Source organism: Neolamprologus multifasciatus, chromosome 22, assembly GCF_963576455.1.
Source record: "Neolamprologus multifasciatus chromosome 22, fNeoMul1.2, whole genome shotgun sequence".
NCBI lineage: Eukaryota > Metazoa > Chordata > Actinopteri > Cichliformes > Cichlidae > Neolamprologus > Neolamprologus multifasciatus.
In genome coordinates this window covers 23,153,961-23,177,701 of record NC_140459.1, presented here as the reverse complement: position 1 = coordinate 23,177,701, position 23,741 = coordinate 23,153,961, and the positions used below count along the sequence as shown (strand labels likewise).

The 23,741-nt window shown below is 42.0% G+C and overlaps 1 protein-coding gene across 1 annotated transcript; it reads right to left on the bottom strand.

The window, feature by feature from the left end:
* Positions 1 to 545: 545 nt before the first annotated feature.
* angpt2b (angiopoietin 2b) lies at positions 546 to 23,519 on the bottom strand. The gene is made up of 9 exons (XM_085148935.1): positions 22,397 to 23,519; positions 15,667 to 15,822; positions 14,861 to 14,982; positions 12,688 to 12,920; positions 12,321 to 12,445; positions 8,842 to 8,943; positions 5,204 to 5,370; positions 2,141 to 2,271; positions 546 to 1,879 (listed from the first exon to the last, which is right to left on the bottom strand). Exons 1-9 carry the CDS (start codon positions 22,712 to 22,714, stop codon positions 1,719 to 1,721), a joined length of 1,515 nt encoding a protein of 504 aa, XP_085005061.1. The 5' UTR covers positions 22,715 to 23,519; the 3' UTR covers positions 546 to 1,718.
* Between the last annotated feature and the right edge of the window lie 222 nt (positions 23,520 to 23,741).

Here is a 23,741-nt window from a genome sequence, read left to right as displayed (position 1 = left end):
AGGGCTCAGCGTTATTGGACTGTTCAACTTTTATGTAGCAAGATGGAGACGAGAGCTTTGCACTGTGGGTTGTAGGCACCAAAGAACTGTGTAAAATTGTATATGTTTTTACTATTTGGGCAAAGTCCAAATGTATTTTACAGCTTTGTTTATAGATGTTATTTCAAATGTTTCATTTTTCAAAGCAAATCGCAGCAGTGAAAGAGTATGATGTACATTTATCAGCTAAATCTCTCACAAATAAATGTTATGAAGTATGGTTGTTGAAAAAAGCAGGCAAAGCCTGAAGATACCGCAGAGGGCAGAGGCTGATATTATTGCTGTTCTTTATGGCGTTGTTTTATGAACAATGGTAAAACTTTGAAGAATAGGTTATCTTTCGCTCTGCGCACATTACAGATATCACAAACACCAAATCCAAGTTGACAAAGCAGTCAATGTGAAATGAAATACAGAAGCATTCAAGACATTTTTGGGGGGGTTCTTGGTTTCTCTGATCTCCTTTTTATTATCTCTCTCTCTCTCTCTCTCTCTCTCTCTCTCTCTATCTATCTATCTATCTATCTCGTGTTGTAATAAGATAATTATGTTGCAAGTTAAATATTGTGTTATGTATGGTATCATAGGAAATAGCAATATTTACATTGTAATGACAGGCTAAGAGATACTCATATCAAACAGTGATAACAGGAGACAAGAGACTAAGTAATATAAAGACCAGTTTATATTAGTCATCCAAGTTATCGTTATAGATTCCACAGTGCTCCTTAACCAAGTGTAACACATTTTATAAATGTCATTTACAACTTTACAATAGCCGTGCAGATAATGTTCATAGATTGATAGATTTACACACCACTTATTAATCAATTAGTAAGATTCATTATTATTCTATTGTTAAGCAGTAAAAAAAAGTACAAAATAAACAAAAATGAATTTATCCTTTATTAATGATGGCTGTTATAAAGTGTCACCAAATTATCTTACATCAAATACACAACAAATGTTTTCATCGCTTCATCTTTTAGCCACAGCAGATCATCTACCTCCATCTCACCCTATGTCTAGCACACCAATGCTCTGCACGTCCTCCTTTTCTGCGCCCATGAACATCCTCTGTGGTCTTCCTGTTTTCCTCCCGCCTTGCAGCTCCCTCTTCCACATCCTTGTTTGATATATCCACCGTCCCTCCTCCGTCCAAACTATTTCAGCCTCGCCTTTTTAACTTTACCTCTAAACTGCTCAACCTGAGCTGTCTCTCTGATGTACTCACTTTCTATCCATCCTTAAAAGTAAGTTTTGTTATAACATTTCTAAAGTTTCATCATTTATTAGGGGTTGCGTAACTGGTTTTTAAACTGCATAAAGTGATGTGTTATTTCTTTTTTTTTTTCTTTTGTCTGTAGCCAAGCTCATACTCTGTCTCCTTCCTCTCACAGCTGAACAATCCTTATTAAAATATAGCCCGAGTACCTTTGTGAATAGTTCCGGTTCGTGGATTTCCTCACTCAGGAATTCACAGTCATTTGCGGTGAGTCTGAATATATGTCCCCATGCGATTGCTAAAGCACCCCTCCAAAATGTCCACAAGCTGAAATCACCGAAAGCCTTCTTTGAGTGTCTTCCCAAAAATATACATTTTCTTGGATATTGTATATTTCTGTTTAACAGTGATGACATTCACTTCACAATCTGGTGGCAAGTACATGCCAGCATCATCAGAAATTAGCTGGGCGAACCATCATGGTTGTCATGGTAGCGATCACATTTGGGCCCTTCCAGTAGTACCACTTAATACTATTGTAGCGAACCACGCTGGAGGAGGCAGGGTAATATATGCCGTTCAGGTTGGACGGACCGCAAGCGTCAAACCACCATCCTGCAGAAGAGGAAGTGTGGCAAAAAGTTCAAGGTAAAAGTCAGAATTAATTGAATTCAAGCTCGTGAAATGTAACACCCAAATGTACAGCTGTAAGTCAGCAGTAACTTTATACTGGCGCAGAAGGGAAATGAAATGCACTTCAGGACATTTACAAGGGAGTGGATATCTTTTTTTTTTTTCTTTACAAGATGGGTTATGAGGCGAGACAGATTGAGATGATGTGGGTTGAGCGACAGCAGGTGACTGATGCAATGTTACCTCCTGACGCGAGCTGCGCACACTTGCAGGTGCAGCGGTCATTGTCTCTGTCCTTGGTGCTGAACTGGCTTCCAGCGTGGGAGAGGCTGCTGGTTCGTCCAGCTGTGCCACTGAAGCCCTCGGCATGAAGGCTAGTGAGGGGGGAAAAAAATGAATATAGAAATTTAGCAAAAAAGCTCAGCTGCAGGCGCTCCTATTCATTATTTAAAGCCATGTTGGGCAACTTGTTGGCAGTCGCAAATGACAGTGAGTGGATACTGCCCCCAAACTGGCTGAAGCTCAGTATCTCTAAAGTAATCCAATCATGTTCTGCTAAACTGAACACGGCACAGTTGTGTTTACTAACCCGGCTTGTCTGTATTTCAATACCAACAGGATACCAACAGGATGAGGTTGACGAATTGGCTTCTTACTGTTCACTTTTCCTTTGTCGGACTTTGATTCTTCACAGCTTCTGGCAGTATCTGACTTTACAATTTGGTTTTAGTAAACTGCTTCCTAAAGAGGGCACAATCCGATGTTCCTCTCTTTCACCGTTCCTTCTTCTTGTTAAGAAACTCTGTAAGAGGGGGTGTATTTTTGGATGAAAGCCTGTCGAGCTCATCATTAAATTCAAATAAAATTTGCCAATTTATTATTTTACAAAGATAAAAAAAAAGAAACAGATGAATAGAAATATGTAAAGTTATATACCACAATATAATATCATATCCTTTTTATCATATGTACAGTACGATTCCAGCATTCCTATTGTTACCCAATTGTTGTCTCAACATCAGTATAAAAAGTAACCTAAAGAAGTTCTCATTATTTTTATTCCATGCTGTGCTTTGTGAAGCAGCTGCGCCTGTAAGAAATCTCTATCCAACTTAAATTGATTCGCTCAATTATTTTCATACACCAGCCCGGCAATTGGGTGTCTGTGTCTTTCTGCGTCTGATTTCGCATCTGTGTGTGAGAGTGTGTGTGTGCGCGCGCACATCACGACTGCTTTAAAGAGAGCAGACAAGGTCAGTCTCGCTGTTTGGCATCTCCTCTGCCCTGTCATTTTGTCTAGTTAGTGCCACACTCTCCCCTGAGTTATTATGTGACCCCCCCTCTCCTCCTCCCCTGTAGCCTGGGGCACGCTGTCTATGAGGACTAAGTGAAGAATCCTCCTCTTGAATTTGTAAGTTCACCACAGGGCAGGACAACACATCGTGAGACGAGGGGGGAGGGGGGGATAATGGTGCTGGTGCTGGGGTGCAGGAAAAAAGCTAGAACAGCACAGAGTTCATTAACAGAATTTCAATTAAATTTAATGACTTTTTTTTTGTTCCCCAACAATACTCATCTTAAACTTTATATTGTGAGGTATAGTGGTGCAACAATACAGAGAGAACCCAACTGATCCGTGAGCAGAACCAGGTTAAGCCGTCTGTCACGACCAGTCAAGATGTGGGGAAAGGTTCAGCCATGCATGAGGATGGGTTTTTTTCATGCTAATTCAGTGATGTGATGCAAATTAGGACCAATCAAATTAGTCAGAATGGCAACAGCAAGCTTACAGAATATCCTACTGGAAAGAGTGGCCTACAGAAGGTGTCAGCTCCTCCAGCACCCCCGAAAAACATTTGCATTAGCCATGACTTCCAGATGTGTTTTATTTTTTCTCTTTTCCCTCAGCTATTATACCAATACCACAGACCACAGGCTAACCCTTTTCAAGGTGACTGTCTTTTATATTGTTGTTGTATGGCTTAATGACAGAGATACAGTTACGCTAAAAGAATGTCGACTACTTTCCCTGCTATAAGTGCAGCTATTCTTGGCTTCCTCGAAGGGAAAGGTGGTCTGTCATATCGATGATTAATGTATGAATCTTGTTACTGAGTTTTAGGTGAAGACCTTGATGCAGCTCTGGGGAGTGCACCGAATGCACCGAGGATGAGAACTGCTCTGGCTGACGAGCTGCATAGCACCACAGTTCCAGCTGGGGAGTTACAATAAAAAAAAAAACAACCCAGCTTCTTCGGGGTGCTAGCTGAATCTGATGCACATTGAACTGGTTAGACAGAACGTGGTTATATGCACTCAGGTGCTTCAACTCACACAGTGTAGCCTACAGCTAAATGTTGAAAGGCTGCGTTTCATCATGCTAATTATGGGGATGAAACTCAGGCAAATGCAATTTTGCTGCCCTATTAGGCGTCTTGGAAGCATACCTCCACATGTGATTATGATTTGTCATCTCTCAGAGCATCAATCTCCATAAACGTTCCCCAAACAAGGGCAAATTCCTGTGAATTTCTATCTAATCTAACCTCATATTACATTTCTGTCTGTTTTAGAAGCTACATGGCTTCGGCATTCCCACACCTCACCCCGCCGCGGCCCCCCCACACACACACACATAATCTTGTTAGTGATTGCTGGGTTACCAAAGGGCTTTGTGTGAGTTGTCAGTTTCTGGCTGCGAGCAGGTATTGCTTAGTGTTCCTGTTATACTCTAGTGGATGTGGCTCCCTTTGGGGATTTTCAGGGGGAAACAGCAGGTGCATTGATGGGAAAAGAAAAATAGAGGCAAACTAAAAGTGCCAGCTTGCCCTCCACTTAGCTCATCATTTTGAATGACATTCTTTTAAAACAAAAACAGTCCAATTGCTGCCTCCACTTCAGCGGTCACAGATTTTAAAAAAAAAAACAGAAAAATGAAAACATAGAGACGAATTTTAACCGTTGATAACAGCTTCTAATCCGAGAGTCCCACGCCCGCATCAAAGGTGACAGCTGAAGAGGTGTCACTGTACCGCCATTATAGTGTTCACAACAGACAGCTCTTAATATAGCACTTACACTGACTTCTGAAATAAAACACCTTCATTAAGATCCGATTCATGTCATGTTTCTGAGAAAGTGGGAAAAAGAAATAATTAAATTTTCGATCAGAGTGTGGGTGTTTTAAGTGGGCATGTTGTCAAGTCTTGCCCAATCATGTACTAATTACCAAGTCATTCAATAAGACAAGAAAAGCATTGCTGCAAGCTAGAGCAACACAAGTTACAGTTCATGCTTTTTGGTTACCTGTAGTTTTTGTCCTCTCCGTCTATGTAGAAGTGGTCATAATACGAATAGGCTTCATTCCCCTCTCTGTCTCTTAGCTGGACATGCAGACTGTAATCCTGGGAGATGGTCAGCTCGTGGATGATATCATTCCCCAGCCAATGTTCCCCAGACGTCTCTCCAAAACCCTGGATTAGACACAAAGAAAAAGACACAATAGAAAAAAGAAAATATCCTAACAAGGGGGGATGCTTTTATCAGCAGCCTGCCAAGTATGTTCAGAGTTAATATGAAAATGGACCTCAATTTAAGAAGTGAAACATATCATTCTGATGGGCTAAGACTGAATAAAGGAAGTGAAATACTCAACTCCCAAAGCTAAAGACTGGTCAGCTGACATGTTAATTTACTTCAAAATCCCAAAGCACAAAATCTCCACAAGCAAATGTAAAATACAAATTAAAATAACAGTTGGCTTTGTGAGTTTGTAGGCTGTTTGTTTGAACTTTAGACCTGGACAATAACAATATTTTTATTATTATTGATAAACAGCAATAAATTATAAAAAACCTTCACACACAAACACACTCCACTGCCTAAAATGTAACACTGGTTGGTAGTTCGATCCCTGGCTGCTTCCCAGTCTACATGCCAAATGATACTTGATACTAAACCCTGACTTTCTCCTGATGTGTTCATTATGGGAGTGTGTCGATATAGATAAAAAGGCACAGGTGAGCGTGTGTGTGTCTGTGTGTGTGAAGGAGACAGGTATAAAGTGCTTTAAGTGCTCGAGTACAGTTGGAAAGCGATATTTAAGAATCAGCCCTGCTCTCTATACATTAACAATTTAGCATTAGCTAACTGCACTTCATTTCCCAGCACTGTACAATGTAGAAGTTGTGCAACAGTTAGCAATGGCAAAAAGTGAATAATAGCTGGAATTCATAAATAATGCAGACTGATATCACCTACCTCACACTGAGATCTCTGTGCATTTATAGGCTTAGCAGCCATTTCTTCTCTCGTTATTTTACTGGTGTAATGTGAAAGACCCAGCCGGTCAGGCATGAAGAACAAGAAAACCATCATGCAAAAAGTCAGTAAGACAGCACATTAACCACTTAAACAAAAAAACAAAACAAAAAAAAATACAAACAAACTCGGTCTACACTGACCCAAACTGATATAAACAGACATGAATCAAGAAAACAGGCCAGAAAACTGACTGGGCTTAAACACGCAGTGGGAAAAAATCCTAACAAATAAATAGTTAGCTTAATAGCCACTGACATAACTACTGACATAATCATTGTTAAAGGTGAAGAGAAGCACCTACCACAACCAGAAACAGCTGCAGGTCTTCTCTGCATGGCCACTAACGTGCAGCTAAGAGTCAGTCAAAGCAAACAAATAGAGTTTCTAGTGGACCCTGTGTCCCTTAAAACCACCAAATATCTGTTTGTGCTGGAACTCACTATCCTTAGCAGAGTTTCCTGAAAAATTAAAACAGAGGAAACTCACAGCGTACTCATTAAAGTCCTTTGGCATGGGCTAGAAGACATGCGAGGATACAGAGTGACAGTGAAGATTCGGGTAGTACTACCAAAATCAAGTGACCTCCAGAAACATCAAGGCGACATTACTCATTACTCATTACAAACGTTACTTTTAAATCTGATGGTTACAGTAATTTTAGTATTCACTGTACTGTATAAACTATAGTCAGTTATTTCACTTTTCTAAATAACAATTGCCTTTTCCTTAAATCCTCAGTGGCACAATTAAGCCCAAGGAAAGCAAAGAAGAGGATGCCCCAAGCAGATATGGAGGCAATCTTTAAACCGAAAGCTGCCGACCCAATCGCCAAAATAACTTTCAGAGAGCACAGGATGTGATGTGGAGACAAACTGTCCACATCCTATATTTCATAAGGAGTAAAGAGGATTAAACAAAAAGTAAGGAAATAGTGAGCAATAGTGCTAAGAAGAAATAATACAAATAATAGTCTGTAACTGAGCACAAACTGCTAAATATGGGGGAATGAAATGGCTTGCAGAAAAGCCCAGTTTTGTCAGATACCATCTGTGTGTCACCATGAGAAAACAACGGGCGTGGGTCTGTCGTGCTACATCTGCCATGCGATTCTGAGCCATCTCCTGTTGGGCTTCAGCCCAAAATGGGAGCACTTCAGAAGTGAGGCAGTTGGTCTGCACAGGTAATTTCTTTTTTATTCACCACTGCTCAATGTTCAATGCAGTTCCTGTGTCTGACTTGCTGCCCCCCTCGTGTGCTCTTTGCAAAAAAAACAAAACAAACAAACACACAGCTCGGTGCGACTCGGCCAGGTCCATTGAATTCCCAGGGTCAGCGCTCGGCACATCCCGTCCTTTCGTGACACATCGGTCTCACTTTTGTGGTCCTACATTACTGACTGGTTTATGCTACACGACTGAATTAAAAAAATAAAAAAAAAGATCCCCACATCATTAGTGAAAATGTTTGTGGGGGTTTGTTCTCAGCATGTAAAATTGTTTGACAAAGGAGCAGCATAGAAGCATAATAGCATTTTTGCCGGTGCTGATACGTCTCTCCTTGTTTATGTCTTAAATATAAGTTACCTTGTTTCCCTGTCAAACTTGCTTTTTGCTGTGTTTTTTTTTTCTTCTTCAAATAAAGAGCTGTGGAACATTTATTATCTTTTCAGCAGGTCTGGGTGCAAAATTCGATGAACTCTGAGACAACCTCTTTGAGAATACTGTGTGTGGACCAGGGCAAGTGAAGCATTATGGTTCATACGTTATCTGGCATCTACAGGGGCCCCTGTCCTCCCACGCCACAGCTGGAGCCAAATATTTATCATCCACTTGTAAAAATATTGTCCTTCAAAGACTTTTTAAGGCTTTTTTTGTTCCACTCTTTCTCCCACTCTCTCTGTTTGCAGTCACACTCCACTATGCATTTAATTTCCAAACCGAGCAATGACAATTGATTTCTTGGCATAGGTGAAAGACAAATTGCTCCTCCATTCAGTCAAAAATCCCAAATTTGTTTTGTCTGTAAAAGCTTTACAAGCACTGGCTTTTTTTTTTTTTTTGCTGTGCAACACTTTGTAAATGGAATCAGAAAAAAACAGCATTATTTAAATTCCAAGCAAAATGAAAGCCAAAGGTGCTAAAACATGCTCGATTCCCAGCCAAAGCGCTGGAGCAACTTCTCAGTCTCTCAAGCACAATTGTATGGTATCCAGCTTGTTTTAGGGTGGTCTTTGCATTTGGAAATTCGGTTTCTTTCATCAACGCACTTATATCCCTGCACAGGAAGGCTTTGGGGAATCTGAGGATGGATGCAAATAATAGTGCTGCGTGACACGTGAGTGTGTGTGTGTTTGTGCATTTTTGTTTATGTGGATGTGTGGGAGTATGGCTGGGACAGGGAGTGAGAGCAGGTGCAATAACATGGGGGGGCTGTGGAGAACATAAGGGCGGCCAAATACAACAAGCGCGGGTCACCCGGGATCACAGGCGAGCTGCTTTCCCTCACCTCTCTGTGTCAAAGCACCCGTGGAAAGTTATTGAAACCTCCTGTCCAGTCCTGCAACACTGATACCATAAGACCTGAGCTTAAAAGTGGCCCTGCCATCTGGCTGGGGAACCCACCGTTTTGTAATCCCTCCACCCACGATGGAAGTCGACTGAACCGTTTCTTCTATGCTGAATCACCGTCCAACCCCCGCCTCTGGTCTTCATATCACAAAACACCTGCAAATAGAAAACAGCTATAACAAGCTATTATTCCCTATGGGTGAGTGTCTACAAGAAGTACATTTGAAGTGCTGTGCAAAAGCTGTTCCATAGTCTTTAAAGAAGACCTGTTCTTGGTAGTCCAAGAACTACCACATTAAGTCCCCTTCAAGTTTGTGCATGCGTCAATACATTTTTATCCAACTAAAGAAGCATCGGGGGCGATCGTGGCTCAAGAGCTGGGAGTTCGCCTTGTAATCGGAAGGTTGCCGGTTCGAGCCCCAGCTTGGACAGTCTCGGTCATTGTGTCCTTGGGCAAGACACTTCACCTGTTGCCTACTGGTGGTGGTCAGAGGGCCCGGTGGCGCCAGTGTTCGGCAGCCTCGCCTCTGTCAGTGCGCTGTGGTTACAACGTAGCTTGCCATCACCAGTGTGTGAATGTGTGCGTGGATGACTGATTGTGTAAAGCGCTTTGGGGTTCTTAGGGACTAGTAAAAGTGCTATACAAATACAGGCCATTTACCATTTTACCATGCAACTGCAGCTGATACAGAACATCGAGCATTTGCCACAATGATTGTTCTCTATTCAGAAGAGGCAAAACATTCATTTGGACTCCTGCTTCAAGCCACCTGGTGAATGCCGATCCTGTATTCCCCACCAGCTGCTGTGAGAGCTCTCTGGCTTTTTATCAGCTAACTGCTTGGCTTTGTTAACCAGCTTGTCACTGATTGTTGGTTGGCATTAAGTTGGTGCAGAGCAGATCCATTGGGGATGTTTTTTTTCAAATGGCAGTAAGACTGAATGAAAAGAAAGAAGTCTGATGCTGTAAATTCGAAACAGAGTCTAAAATGCAGGTAGTCCTGCAGCAGATTTACTTTGCAAATGCGTATTTAATTTAATGACATACAAAAGTATTTATTTTATATTCAAAAATGAAAAAACAAGTTCTAAAACATCTTAATAGTCTATGAAGTATCAGTACTATATTGATACAAATGATGAACATGTGTCAGATTATTCCCTATGTTTCCCATTTTAAACCATCTGAGACTGACGTCTAATCTTTCCTGAGTCTACGTATCCTTAAAGAGGGATTAATCAGAAAATGTCACTTCTTAAGGAACCAAAGCTGTCTACACTAAGTGAAGAATAGACATGAAGAAATAAAACACACCATGGCCTCTCTGTTATTTAAAGCATGCCTCGGAAACCTCGGAAACCTCGGGAACTCTGCGTCTAAGGTTGTCACAATGATACGACCCAGGTGGGAAAGAAAAAATTTCACCTCACCATGTTCTCTTATCCCTTGTGTAGCAGCTGAGGAGGAGGCTTCTGCGTTTCTGGTTACACAGTCTGCTTTCTTTCTTGCTTGGCCGCAGGTTTTTCCATGGATGCTTGGACAAACTAATACAAATTCATTTTACTTGTTTGTCTCATGACAGATCTTGAAATCTAAACTTGTCCAGGGACTTACTTTAGATATCTGAGGTATTTAATTGGATCTCTTCCAGCCTCCTTAAGGTGTGCTAAATGAATTTCTCCCATGGGTGGTAAGATTAGATACTTCAGTGATTCATTTTAATTGAACGCTTGTACTCACTATACCTCAAAGCAGTGTTGGACTAGTGTTCTTTGGCACTATGTTTGAATATCTATAAAACGGTGTCTCCTCAAATTATAAATGTTGTCAGTGACAGTTGTGTTTCAGAAACAATCTTACACTCTGGAATGTGGATACAACCAATAGCTGCTTGAATGTCTTCAACCAACCAAACCTCAATTCAGTTTTATTTATATAGCACCAAATTACAACAAGAGTGGCCACAATGTGCTGTATATCATAACAACTCAGAAAGCCTCAGTAATCAGGGAACTCCCTTTTAACAGGAAAAAAGCTCCAAAAGAACCAGGCTCAGGGAGGGGCAGATCAGTTGAGGGAGAACCGGTCACGGCATATGAGCATCCACAATGCAGGTTAATTTTTTTTAGTAAGAAATTAAAGTGTTCAGATGGTTCCGAGAATTTCATTTACCCTGAAATACACAGCAGACCAGCAGCGTTGTGTGATTATACTCTGGCACATTAGACCAATGTTCTGACCTTAAAGGCATCACACTGAATACAAAAACAGGGTCTTGAAATAGAATTCTCAATTTAAGTCATTTCCCAAATGTGGTTGTTACTCTGATTTAGACCAGATTCATATTTAATACTCCAAATAGACTTGTTATTGGCCAAGAAAGGCATGCCAGGGCCAAATCCATAACAAGAAAGCACTGGAAGCTCAAGGGTCATTAGGATTTTCAAGAAAAAAAAAATAATGACTTTATGGTCAATGTGATAAAGGGACTTTCTACGAATGGAGTTCTCAAAAACATACAGAAAAGAGACACAAAAAAGGAAGAAAAGAAGAAAAAAACAGACCCTTAACTATGTGGTTTTGTAATCATTATCATCATTCACAGACCCTAATGGATGGCCCGCTAAATCTGCCTCATATATCCAGTTTATGCATTAAACATGTATTCTTGTATTCCTTTTGTCTGTAGTCCGGTAGCGAAAGCTGGCTTTCGTCTTTGAAAATAGGGCAATTTGTATGTGCCCCACTTTTATGCAGCCACCCAGCTTGCCAGCCACATTGCAACTTGAATTAGATGGCGTAGATTGAAAGCAGCAATGATTTCACGAGTACTAACTTGTATCAGTGGAAATGTACACTGGCCCCAGTTGGCAGGAAACACATGGCACCAGTGCCTAACACCTGGCTGCCTTGCCCACAGGAAATAAAGAGGAAGAACAGGGGGTGGGGGAGGGGGGCAGAGGCAGTAGGAGTTGGTGCCAACAGCTAACTAGACTGAAAATAATGAATAAAACAACACTGCTTCAGCCTGTCTTTTTTGCCCTGTAAGGCTTTGAGAGTTAAGATCCCCAGAATGCTAGATGTGACTCAGAATATGAATAGCCTGCTGGTGGATGTCATGGTTGACTTACCAAGGGCTAGTTACTTGAGATCAGTAGAGGTACCTCTTAGGCTTTTCTGACTTTGCATTCTGCAGTGCACTCTCGCTCACCATAAAGCCTGCAGGGCATAATGCTCCTGTTGCTTATTATTTTAGCTCTCTGTAACACAGCATGACATCTCCATCACCTCTGCACCAAATCCCTAGAATATTACCATGACATCAGACTAGTTTTGTTTTTTTTCTCCCTGTATTTATTGCGGCTCAAAATAATGACTTTGGGTTGGGGGAAAAACACTGTAAAATTAATCCAAGTTAAAATAACTCTAGTGTTAAATTGTGTGAGACACACAGACCAAAAGAAAGTTTCATGTCAGAGTCGGTTAGGTGATATTTGCAAGAAAAGGCCAGTGGCCTTTAAAGTCTTACTACCTTGACAGTCTGTGTGGAGTTGTGGAGGCGTATGCTATATATTCCACTTTCTTTCACTCCAGATCGCAGGATCTCTGCACAGTCCCTGAAACTAAGCGGCTCCTCCTTGGGCTTATTGGAGATTTCTGAAGAAACATGCAAACATGTGTTTACAGATGGCAACCTTACGGGTTTTGCACACAAATCCCAACCCCATATGTGAGTTCTCTTGCAGCTTTACACTCTGCTTTAAGCCTTTTGTGTCTGCAGTGTAAGCATGTACATATATAGCATGTCTCAGATGTTAATTACAAGCTGCCTTTGGCTATATTTGTTTAGAAATTGATATTTATAGTGCCATTTGCACAGTAAACTTACTAAGGCTTACCATTGCAGTGATTGGCCACAGCGAGCAGCTGCTGCACAGTATCTGTGAGCATGGCCTGCTGTCTCTGTAGTAAGGTGCTGTTAAGAGAAGAGCTGCCCAGTTCGTGCTGAAGCTGACTGACCAGTTGGCTCTGCCTCTCGAGAAGCTCTTGAAGCTGCTGCTTCTCGCTCTGCAGACCTTTTAGCTCCCTCCCATACCGACCCTCCAAGGCTAAGAGCCTTTGTTCCAGAAAACTGTTAAAGCAAAGAAAGAGAAAGTTAATTTTTCTACTTTATAGAGTTTCTTGAAAAGAGAGGAAAAAAATTAAAAATAAATAGAAAATACATCTGAAGCAGCACTAACACCATTGTTAAATGCATATTGTTTGGAGGATGAAGATTAAAAGCGTGTGTGTGTGTGTGTGGGGGGGGGGGGGGGGGTGCAGAATCCATCCATTCAGCATTTACCTTTCACAGTAGAGACTGCACAAACTTGCACATTTATACAAGGATGACTAATAGACATCAGCTCCACAGTCTCATTGGGCTAACATCATATAAACACCTGTACCACAGCAGCACTCACAGATGGCCTGCATGCTAAGCTGCTCGATCATAGCAATGAGGTAACAACCTGATTGCGTGTGTGTGTGTGTGTGTGTGTGTGTGTGTGTGTGTGCGCGTGCGTGTGCGCGCCACACAAGTGGCACACCCCCACGTCCAAACGAGCACCATAAATCCCTGCAGCTTGATCTTTATGGCTTTGACTAATGAGTCTGCAGCAGTTATTTATTGAAACAATCCAGCCACCTAGATTGAACAAGCTACTTCTGAGCTCCGTGAACACGCAGATGGATCTTCAATCTCCCACTTTAGGCAGCAGCTCAGTATGTGGCCGGGAAAGAAAGCTGGATCAATCGAAACCACTTTTTTTTTTTCTTTTCACTCACTTCCATTTTATTTTTTTGCTTTGTGGGAAAACACTCGATGAGAAATTGTTCTCCATTATGGGCGCTTTGCTTCAATCACAGTGCAAAGCATGGCATAAAGGCAGCACAACAACATTTCAATGATTGTGTAAATTGACGGAACATTTCTTGTGCGACCTGGGCAATTATACTGTTCTGGTTATGATATTCTGCTATTTACTATTATTATTCTAAAATATACACTGGTATTAGTCTTGCTGCAGTGTGCTGTACTTCCTGCCAATACTAGTTCACATGTAATGCCTATGAAAACAAACATGCCTCTCTGCCCCTTCTTAGCTTGGCAGCAGTTCAAAAACTGGCCCCATGCCCTTAAGGCTCAGCAGCAGTAGCCTCCTCCAACCAGTGGAGCCCTTATTTCCCTTTCATTCCACAGCTGCCTCTCCGCAAATCTGCTATTACATTTCTAATTTCATGCACCCTGTCATGGAGTTTACCCTTGTCAAGACGGATTCATTTATCTACACGTCCGATCCGCGTCACCGTCTTGAAAGATGAGGGCCGAAGGGCAGAACGGGGGGTCGAGCGGGGCCAGATCTGTAACAGGTGCTAGAACGCTGGAGGACTGTGTTCTCTGTTGGTCACACTTGATAGAGATGGATGGAATGATAAACAAGCGGATAGAAAGAAAGAAAGAAAACTGGCTCCCTTTCAATCCACCCAGAGCCCAGCCCTTAACCTCCTGGCCTTTACTTGACCCTGTGTTCCTAGAGAGAAGAAAGGGAAACCCCTCCTAACTGCACTGCCCATTTACTAGCAAACACACACAAACACACACGCTTATACAATGCGCATTATGTCTAATTGCCCTCTAGTTCACAATTGATGAGCTCATTCAACATATTTCTTTGCAGTTGCAGTATGGGAAGGGCCAGTTTATGCATGTGCATATACAGTGCATTAATCTCTGCGGGGCTTTTATAGTCTCCCTTTCAAAATACCCATGAAGTGGCCTTTTCCAGAGAAAGCATTCTTTTTCAAAGGAGTATTTGCTTTTTTATGTTTCATCTTATTTCATTAGCAAAGGAAAAACTGATGAGGAAAATAGCACGAACCAAGTCTTACAGACAGATTTTTAAAAAATCAAAGAAAAACACATTATCGTACGTACAGTTCTAGGGAGGGTTTTACTGATGAAGCATTTTCAAGTGCTCTAAAATGTGCTCAAATGTCTTTTGAGAAGTGTGTGTGTGTATGTGTTCTCACCTGTTTTTATCACTGAGGCGAGAGATCTCTTGAGTCTGCAGAAGTATATGTTTCTCCAGCCGGTTAGTGAAGAGTGAGTACTCAAGTAGCTGAATCTCCAGGCGGCTTGTCTGGTTTAACACCTATAGATTGATAAAAAAAATAATAAGCAAGGAAAAAAAATTCTATCGCACATTAAAGAAGATTGAATGAGAACGGTGAGAGATGTGGAGTGGAAAAATAAAGGGCGCTCGCCGGGAATTCATAAAAAGGACCCTTGGGGATAAACTGTCCATCACAAAGCTCATGAAATTGCCTGCTTTGATCTTATAATCAAAACTTAAGCAAGGATGATCTCATGTGCACCTGTGACATGTTTTGAAGTCGCGGTTAAAACAAAAACTTGAACAAAGCTGCTCGGATTATTTGCACAGGTTGCAAATTTTATATCAGCTTTGATAAGAGAGAAAGAAAGCAACGGGACCAAAAACAGCCTGGTCTGTAATAACAAAATCTGTGGCATAATTGAAGACACATCTGTGTTGTGCTACCAAGCTTTGTGTTTTAATTGGCTTGTTGTCAGACGCAAAGCTCGACTCACTGTGTCAATCAAGAGCCTGCAGGACCAAATACCAGCTGTTTTAGAGCATTTCCCGCCACCTTTGGGCATGGCTTCTCAGCAGGTTACATCTGATTTACATTTAATTAGCTGTTCACCGAGCGTTTCCCAAGTGACATCATTTGTTTTTGCACGGGTGTGGCCCCCGCAGTTTTTCATTTGGACTGGCTGCAAATAGGTTCGCTCTGGTCTTTGCTGATAGGCTTACCTGGGTCTCAACATCTGTCAGTTTACGAGTCTGCTCTGCTGATTGGCTGAGGAGGTTGGTTCCCATCTCGAGCATGGCAGCTGTCTGGGTGTGTACCGCAGTTCTCTTTATTTCCTCCACCCCGGAGCGCACGTTCTCGTTGATGAAGTTCTCCAGCTGTGGGGAGAACAGGCTGATAATTTTCTCATTCTGTGTTGGTAATAATCAGATTTTATCCATGCACTGCATATGAAGGATGGAGGTGGCCACCATGAAGTCACCCATTAGTTTGTGGAAATTGTGAAGCTTCAGTATTAGCATTTTAATTTTATGGAGTCAGAACCACCACATTTAGACCAGAGGGAGTCGAGTGCTAAGTTGTGAGCAAAGTGATTGAAAACAGCAGAGGTGAAGACTCTCAGACAGTAGTTGACTACCAGCTACAGCTGCCTTTGTTGGCAGCTGTGCCCAGTAAATAGCATAGGAAGCTGTGCGTATGGCACATCGGTCAAGAAGAAAGACTTTAAACGTGGGGACGGGAAGGAACTGAGGAGAGTTCAGAGGGACCTAAGAGTGAAGCTGAGGAAATGCAAGGATTCCTACAGGAGGAAGCTGGAGGTTAAAGTTGAGCAGAATGAGAAGAATGAAAAACAAATCACTGGTTTTAAGGTGACAGACAGACAACCAGTGAGCAACCTGGAGAGGGCAAATGAGGTAAACCTTTTTACCTCATTCGCAGGTTTAGTTCACAGCCCTCCACACACACTCACTACCTTTACTGATTTTTCTTCCCCTTCCTCCACCTACTTAACTAAGACTCCTGCCTCCTCCTGGTGCTTGCCTTGTGTCTGTGATCCTGACGCCATTTATGACGCCATTTTGAAGAAGGAGTAGATATCAAACATCCTGTCTGGTTCCTGCACCAGAGAAGTCAACACTCTCAGAGATTAAAGACTATCGAGCAGTTGCCCTCCTATTATATGCAACAGAAGTACTGGAGAGACTAGTTTTGGTCCTACTGAAAATGCATGGAATAACTTCTCTTGGCCTTCCACAGTTACATACAGAACAAATCTAAATACAATCATCCACATACTGCAGAGGGTTTACTCCCATCTAAATAGTAAGAAGGATCACATCCCTTGATTTCTCAAGTGCATTTCATTCTATTCATCCACTGCTACAGATGGAGAGGCTCCAGGAAATATCAATGAACATGTCCACCATCTCATGGCTTACTGACTACCTGCCAGGCAGGACACAGTAACAGAGATTGGGCTCCGTCTGATTTGGTGGTGTGCAGCACTGGTGCCTCACAGGGTGCTGTCTCCATTCCTGTTCATCTTGTACACTTCAGACTTTCAGTACAACTCTAAGTCATTAAGTGATGAGCAGGAGGAGGAGTGCAGGACACTAGTGGATGACTTTGTTGAGAGATTTGGAAGAAATCTTTCACTTCTTTGTGTTATTAAGAGTAGAGAGATAATGATCGACCGCATAAGGAAATAGATAGCTGCACGGCCCTGGGGCAGGATCTGTGTTCAGATGAGCACTGTATTTACTGCCAGGCGGTAAAAGGTTATTTTAGTGGCTAACGTTGAGCATTTAAACACAAACGTCTATGAGGGCTTACTGATTTACTTGAGGCTGGCCTCAAATGGCCACTAGGGGAACTGCAGTTTTTTGACAATTCATTTTTCAGCCCCAAGGGATTGCTGCTTGATTTTAGCAGGCAATGTGTTTTATGTATTCACTAGGATATTGATGCAGTATGAAAGACTGAACCTTGAAGTCGTGTGCCCTTTTTTTTTTTACCTCAATCTTTTCAGACACTGTGATGGAGTCACAGAATGTAGTATCCCCGGGGCATTTGCAGTGTATTTCCACTCATCTATCCATCCATCTACAGGTTTACCTCAGGCCAATCACCTAACATTCATAAAATGATGGAATATATAGGCATTTCAGTGGGTATGCAGAAAGAGAAGCGAAAGCATATACTGGGAGTTTGACATCAAGATATTCATGAGCAGGACTTCAGGGATAGTCACCTAAACTCTGTAATCAATCACAAGCACCGAGAAAGAAGCATTGGCTAAAACCCATCATATGTTACACCGGGAGTAAAAATAGGATGACATCCATCTTGTTCCAATAAATAGATTTTCTTATTAATGTGGTCTGTTTGAGAAAACGGCATCAGGAAGTCCAATTTCACTTTTTCTACTGTGAATGATACAGTTTTGTTTGACGTTTAACGGGCAATGGCCTGTGCCTTTTGCAATAAAGCCGAGTAGAATATCGAACTCGAGAACATTAATATTTATGATTTTTCTGGGGAGAAAAGATCAGACTGTACTCATTAAACCACACAAGTGGAAAATTAAGTCTCTAAGGAGAAAGCACTCAAAATTATCCAGCTAATGAATGGCTATCCACAAAAATCGAAGGGAATTCAAACCAGACAATTGTTTGTTTGGTGGTTTATTTGTTTGCTTGTTTGTTTCTTCGCCTAAAAATTTTTGTGGAGGAATGGGGTCATTATAATTCATTTTCTTTCTATTAAGATTAAAAAATACTAATTCAAGTGGAATAATAGAGATGAATCTGCACTCAAACTGTTTGCTTGCTAGTAATCTTTCTCTTTGTCTCTTGAACTTTCCCATTCTTTTAAAGTGTCTCCCTTCAATCTTTCTCTGTAAATCCTTCCCTCATATTTTACTACTTTAGGACAACTGAGACAGCAGGGGGAAAAAAAGAAAGAAGGAAAATCCCTTCATAATGAAGGTTATGAAGAGATTACCAAGCGGATTAAAGCAGACTCCAAAGAAGAACCAAAGATCCCTGCATCGTAATCAGCCTTATGCATTCAGGGCTGCTATCGGCCTGCCTGTCCAAAGTGTTCCTATTACATCCTTTCTTCCAGAGCTCAATTCAGAAGTCTTGATGTACTCCATCCCCCTTCTGCCAAATGCATTAATTGCTGCTCTGTCGCTTACTGCACTATGCAGCCAGATAAATTGCTTTTGGGATGTAACATAATTCTGTTTTATTGTGTATACGAAAGAGAGATGGGAAATCTGTGCTGAGAAAATCATAGGACTTCTCTGATATCGTAATTACTGAGCAAATGGACGCATTTGTTCTTGGTTACAATTGCAGAAGGGAGGGGAAACATGTGCGCACGTTGTTTTGGTAAATGACGATGATAGACGAAGGCACAACAGGATGGGTACGACTGCGAGAATGGAAATAGTGATTTGACGGCCATATCAGTGCAAAAGCAGAAATCTAGAAATCTATTTTCAACCTAAAAAAGTAAACAGAAACTTCTGCGTGAAACTTTTGTGACTTGCTCTTTAATCATAGAGATTTTTTCTGCCGCCGCCTCTATGCAATGGAAGAGACAGAGAGTGTGTTTAAGCTGTGCAGTGTACAAAAACTCTAGATGCATTTCACACTGCGACCTGTTTTCACAAAAAGATTTGCCCCTGGTTGACACCATGTTCTGTAGGTTGAACAGGGCAACGACAAATAATATAAATCAATGTGGCTGCTGATTTCGTTTTTCACCTGGGGTAGGCAGTAAATTATTTCACCACTTTGTCAGGAAAAAAGCAGAAACATCCACCTGATGAATCCAGACTTTTTGATTTTTCATCATGTTATTCACATCTTAGTAGTTAATAGATGGACTGGCAGCAATGTTGAACAGCATTAGTTCAACCGTGGTCCCAGCAGATCTGTTTGTCTCCAGATGTGGGACAACTCCAAGCCACTTTGCAACCCACCTCTACATCAGCTCCACCCTTCATCCTGCGTTTGGCTTAACCTGTGGTGTATCTGTTGTCACTGATATCTGCATTATTATCTGCTGCAGGGTGATGCTCATCTCTCCATCTTATGCTCGTATGTATGTTTTTCTAATGATGGGTCTGGTACCAAGAACAGAAGCATGCTACCAGAAGTTAGCTAATGCAATATTTTTTTAGGGATAGGTATGTTTTTAGAAAGTCCAAAAATGCATCCCAGTAACTTCGGAGATACCCTGAATTTTCCTTTAACACCATGACAACACTAACCTTTGTAGTTTTGACTGCAATGTCTGGATCTATTACTGGATAAATCGGACAGCTGGGTTCCTGACATTACAATTTAGCTCAAAGCACCAACACAGCCAGTAGCATGAGGGCAGAATTTTATTCTTGTCTCGGTGTCACTTTATTTATTGCTGTGAGGACTGCCAAGACACCCACAGACTGTGGTAAAGAAAAAGAAAAACTCAACTAAACAAAACTGCAGCATAAGTGAAACTGTGTCTTTGTAATTGAGATGAGCACTTAAGATTTAATAATTCAGCAGTCAGAATCAGACCACTTACGAAGGAAAAATGTGTGTAAGTCTATGAAAGTTAATGGAGCCCAATCGAATGATGTAAGTAATGTGGTAGAAATACTTTGGTTTAATGAAATATTGAGCAGCCAAAATATCAGGTCACCAGTGGTCTGCTAGCTACCTTGATCTGTGCAATATTTCTGCATTAGCATAATAACCACAGCCTCTGAAACACACTAAGAAAAGCAGCCAAGCCCTCAGGGCAGCAGAGGGCAAAAGGGACATGATGGGGGTGATGTTGGGGGTTGATCCAAAAGAAAACAAACACCAGTTTCTTCTTGGAAACACCAGGAGGAATCTGGAGCATTAATACAGTCCTGTTGGACTTCACTCAGAGTTTACTCTGTAGAACATGGTGGATTAGAGTGTGTGTGTGTGTGTGTGTGTGTGTGTGTGTGTGTGTGTGTGTAGGTGTGTGTGTGTGTGTGTGTGCTCCTAAATCTCTATGCGTGGGTGTGTTTTCTTTCATAGGGTTTTGGTAGAAAGCTCACAGTAAGGGTCGTAGCATCCCAGGGGAGCTTTGAGGGAGATCGTAGGTTTCACAGAAACACCGACACACACTCATACATGTGCCTGAAGCTCTTCCAGATCCATACCACCTCGTTCCTCCAAAACCTGCAGAATGCAGATAGGCTTAATGAGCCTCACAAGGTGATGAAAAAGCTTTGCCATCTGGGGTCAAAGTTCAGCGTACCCTTGTGCAATTGAAAAGACAGGTCTCTCTAGAGTAATGCTGTGTTTTTGTTGAAATCCCAGCTACAGTTTGATCATTTATGCATCAGTTTAGTCTGCTGGGGGTTACTTGTTGAAATGTTGGATCGTTTAGTTTCATTCCAGACGTTATGTGGAGGATGTTGGCAACGGAGCGCGATGTGTGTCAGCAGAGGCTTTTCTGTACATGTTGTGGGATTGTTTTACTGCTTTTTGTTTATAGCCGCTTATATCACATCTCTGGTGGAGAAAGTGGAAAGTTAGAGTCCAAGATGAGTCCAAGATGAGAGCAGCATGTGAAGATTTAAATTCTACAGTTCAGCTCGAGCTTTGTAAACTGCAGGCAGGAATAATATACGATACGCGTGAGGACAAAGTGTTTTTTTTCTTCCTTTTTCCATATTTCAAATATACACGTATATATTTATAATATGACCCCACGAGATGCTTCCTATGGAAGGCGTGACTCCAGTTTATAGATGGAGTATCACGCAGAGCGAATACACAGGGGTATATCAGTGTGTGCTTTTATGTGTGTGTTTCGATTCCATTTCAGGTGAACGTGAGCAGGATGGGAGGTTTTGAGAGCTCATGATCGATGAGACACATTCATCACATCAGAGGTGCGGATAGAAATGACAAAGTTGGATGGAAAAGAATTATCAGGAGGGAAAGGAAAGAATTAAAAATGAGTGTATATGGTGGGAAGGGTGAAGTGACAGGAACGGAGGAAACATTTTGGCATTCACAAAACCACATTTTCCTATCCTCAGATACGTGTTTGCACTCAGTCGGCCAGTCTAAACACCCAACACAAATTCTTATAATCAAACTGAGGATTAACGCATACCATAAATATACTGGCGGAGAGGGAGACGAGAATAGACAGATGGGTGGAGAGGGGTGACCTGTCAGTCACTCACTCAGTCAGTCTGTGCAAAACAATGGCCCAACACTGATTCCCTGCCCAGATAACCTTAGGAATGGAAACTCCACTGTGAAGCCATTTTACATTACATCATTTCATTTTACTCAGTCATAATCTGAGTCAACTGGAGCTACAAAGGCTAACAATCCAATGAGGACAAATGCCAAAATGTGTCCAACACCGTCTTACTGAGAAAAGATGATACTGTTTTTATGTACATTGGGTTTGGTACAGAGAGCATTTGAGTTGACTTTTGCTCATAAATCCACTAAAACATGAGTCAAGAGTAGAAGTTTTGTATACTTGTCTCCCGTGGGGGCGAAAACACTCATTTAGAAGGTTTAACCATGTGAGACATATTTGGCATGATATTATAAAACTTTTTTTTTATCAATTCTTCTTCTACTTGCATGCAACAGGGAGTTCTGACATCCCAGTGGTCTTAAATTCAGACACACACTCATACACTAGGTATTGTCATGGAGCCAGATATTCATACAGCAAGCATCCAGGAAATCCCAGCTAAGCAGTGAACTTATCAATAATGAGGGCTTGTCAACAGATGTTATCGGATGGAGCACTCTGTGGACATCCGGTGCTTCTACAGCATTTAGTTTGAAGATCTGCGAGCTGAAAGCGACATTGCAAAAAAAGACAAGAAGAACACGGTGTGGCAGGAGGAAGTGGTCAGAGTAGTCAACAGTTCAGAAACCTTACCTTCTGCAGCCACTGAGTGTTATTCTCCATGGCACTCTCCAGACTCTGCAGCTTCCTCTCTTGCCAGGAAGGCCTCTCCTTTTGGGCCTTGCTCTGCTTGGTTTGGCTTGTATCAGGCTCAGCCTCAGGTGGGGAGTCCCTCTGCAGGATATTTGTGACCTGGAAGTCCTTTAAGGGATGGCAGTGTTCCACCTCAGGGAGGATGAAAGTGTAGCTGCAGGGGCCGTGCTGCACACGGTGCTGCTGGCGCTCTGAGGCAATCGCGATGGCCAGCACATAGGCCAGGTAGGTGAAGGTCAGGGCCAGCAGGCGGCCCATGTCAGGGTCAAGAGAGGTAAAGGGATGGGAGAAGAGAGACGGAAGAAGGTTCCACCACACCTGGGAGAACTGGCAAGGGAGTGAGGTCAATTTCTCCTTTCGCTCTTTCTATATTTTTCTGTCCCTGAATGCTCTGCCTCTGTCTTCTTCCTGTGTTCTCAGTCCAACTCCTGCTGCTCCAGCCTCTGTTTTATCACTTTCACTTGTCCTCTTTTGGCTGATCCTCCACTTTGCTGCTGCATCCAGAAGTCTTTCTCCAGTCCAGTTCGTAGTCCAGATGTTCTTTGTGAGGGGTGGATACAAAAACACACACACACACAGGAAAAAAGGCAATTGTTTCCTATTGTAACTCCAACACCCGGCCAGCCAGCACATGCAGCTCAGCCCAGGAAGCCAACAGCAGACTTCCCTCCCGCCGTTTATCTCTCTTTTGAAAAGTTGCTTTCCTCAATGCCGTCTACTCAAGCTCCTGGAGTCCATACATTGGTCTGGATGAGAGAGGGGAGAGGAGTGAAGAGAGGCCTGCTTCAGGATGTTGGCTGAAGCGGTAAAGCTCTTAAAGCAGTAAAGAGAGAGAGAGAGAGAGAGCCGTGTACCTCACCACACACACCTCTTGAGCACATAATCAGTCAACCACCCTTCCCTCTTTTACTTTCTCCCTCCCTCTTGCGCTACTCCTGTTTGCAGGGGGGGTTAGAAGAGGAAGCTGCAAAAATTACACACAGCTCACCACAAGAGCCAAAAACTAGAAACTCTCTTTGAAAACTTTTTGCTCCTTCCCATTCTCTCTTTCCTTCTCTCCACTTCCTGTGTCTTTTTAATTTAAAACCGTTTTACTGGCATGTCAATTATTATTTGGTAAAGAACATGTTTACCTGAAACTATACAAAAAAACTGACTATGTCAAATTCTTGTCTTTTGATTAGGAATCATGTTTGTTATGTTGCAGTACTGATTAATACTAGTTTGGTGTTTTCAAACCCTGCAGTATGATGACTGTTTTGCCTTCAGTTGTTGGCTAAACTGA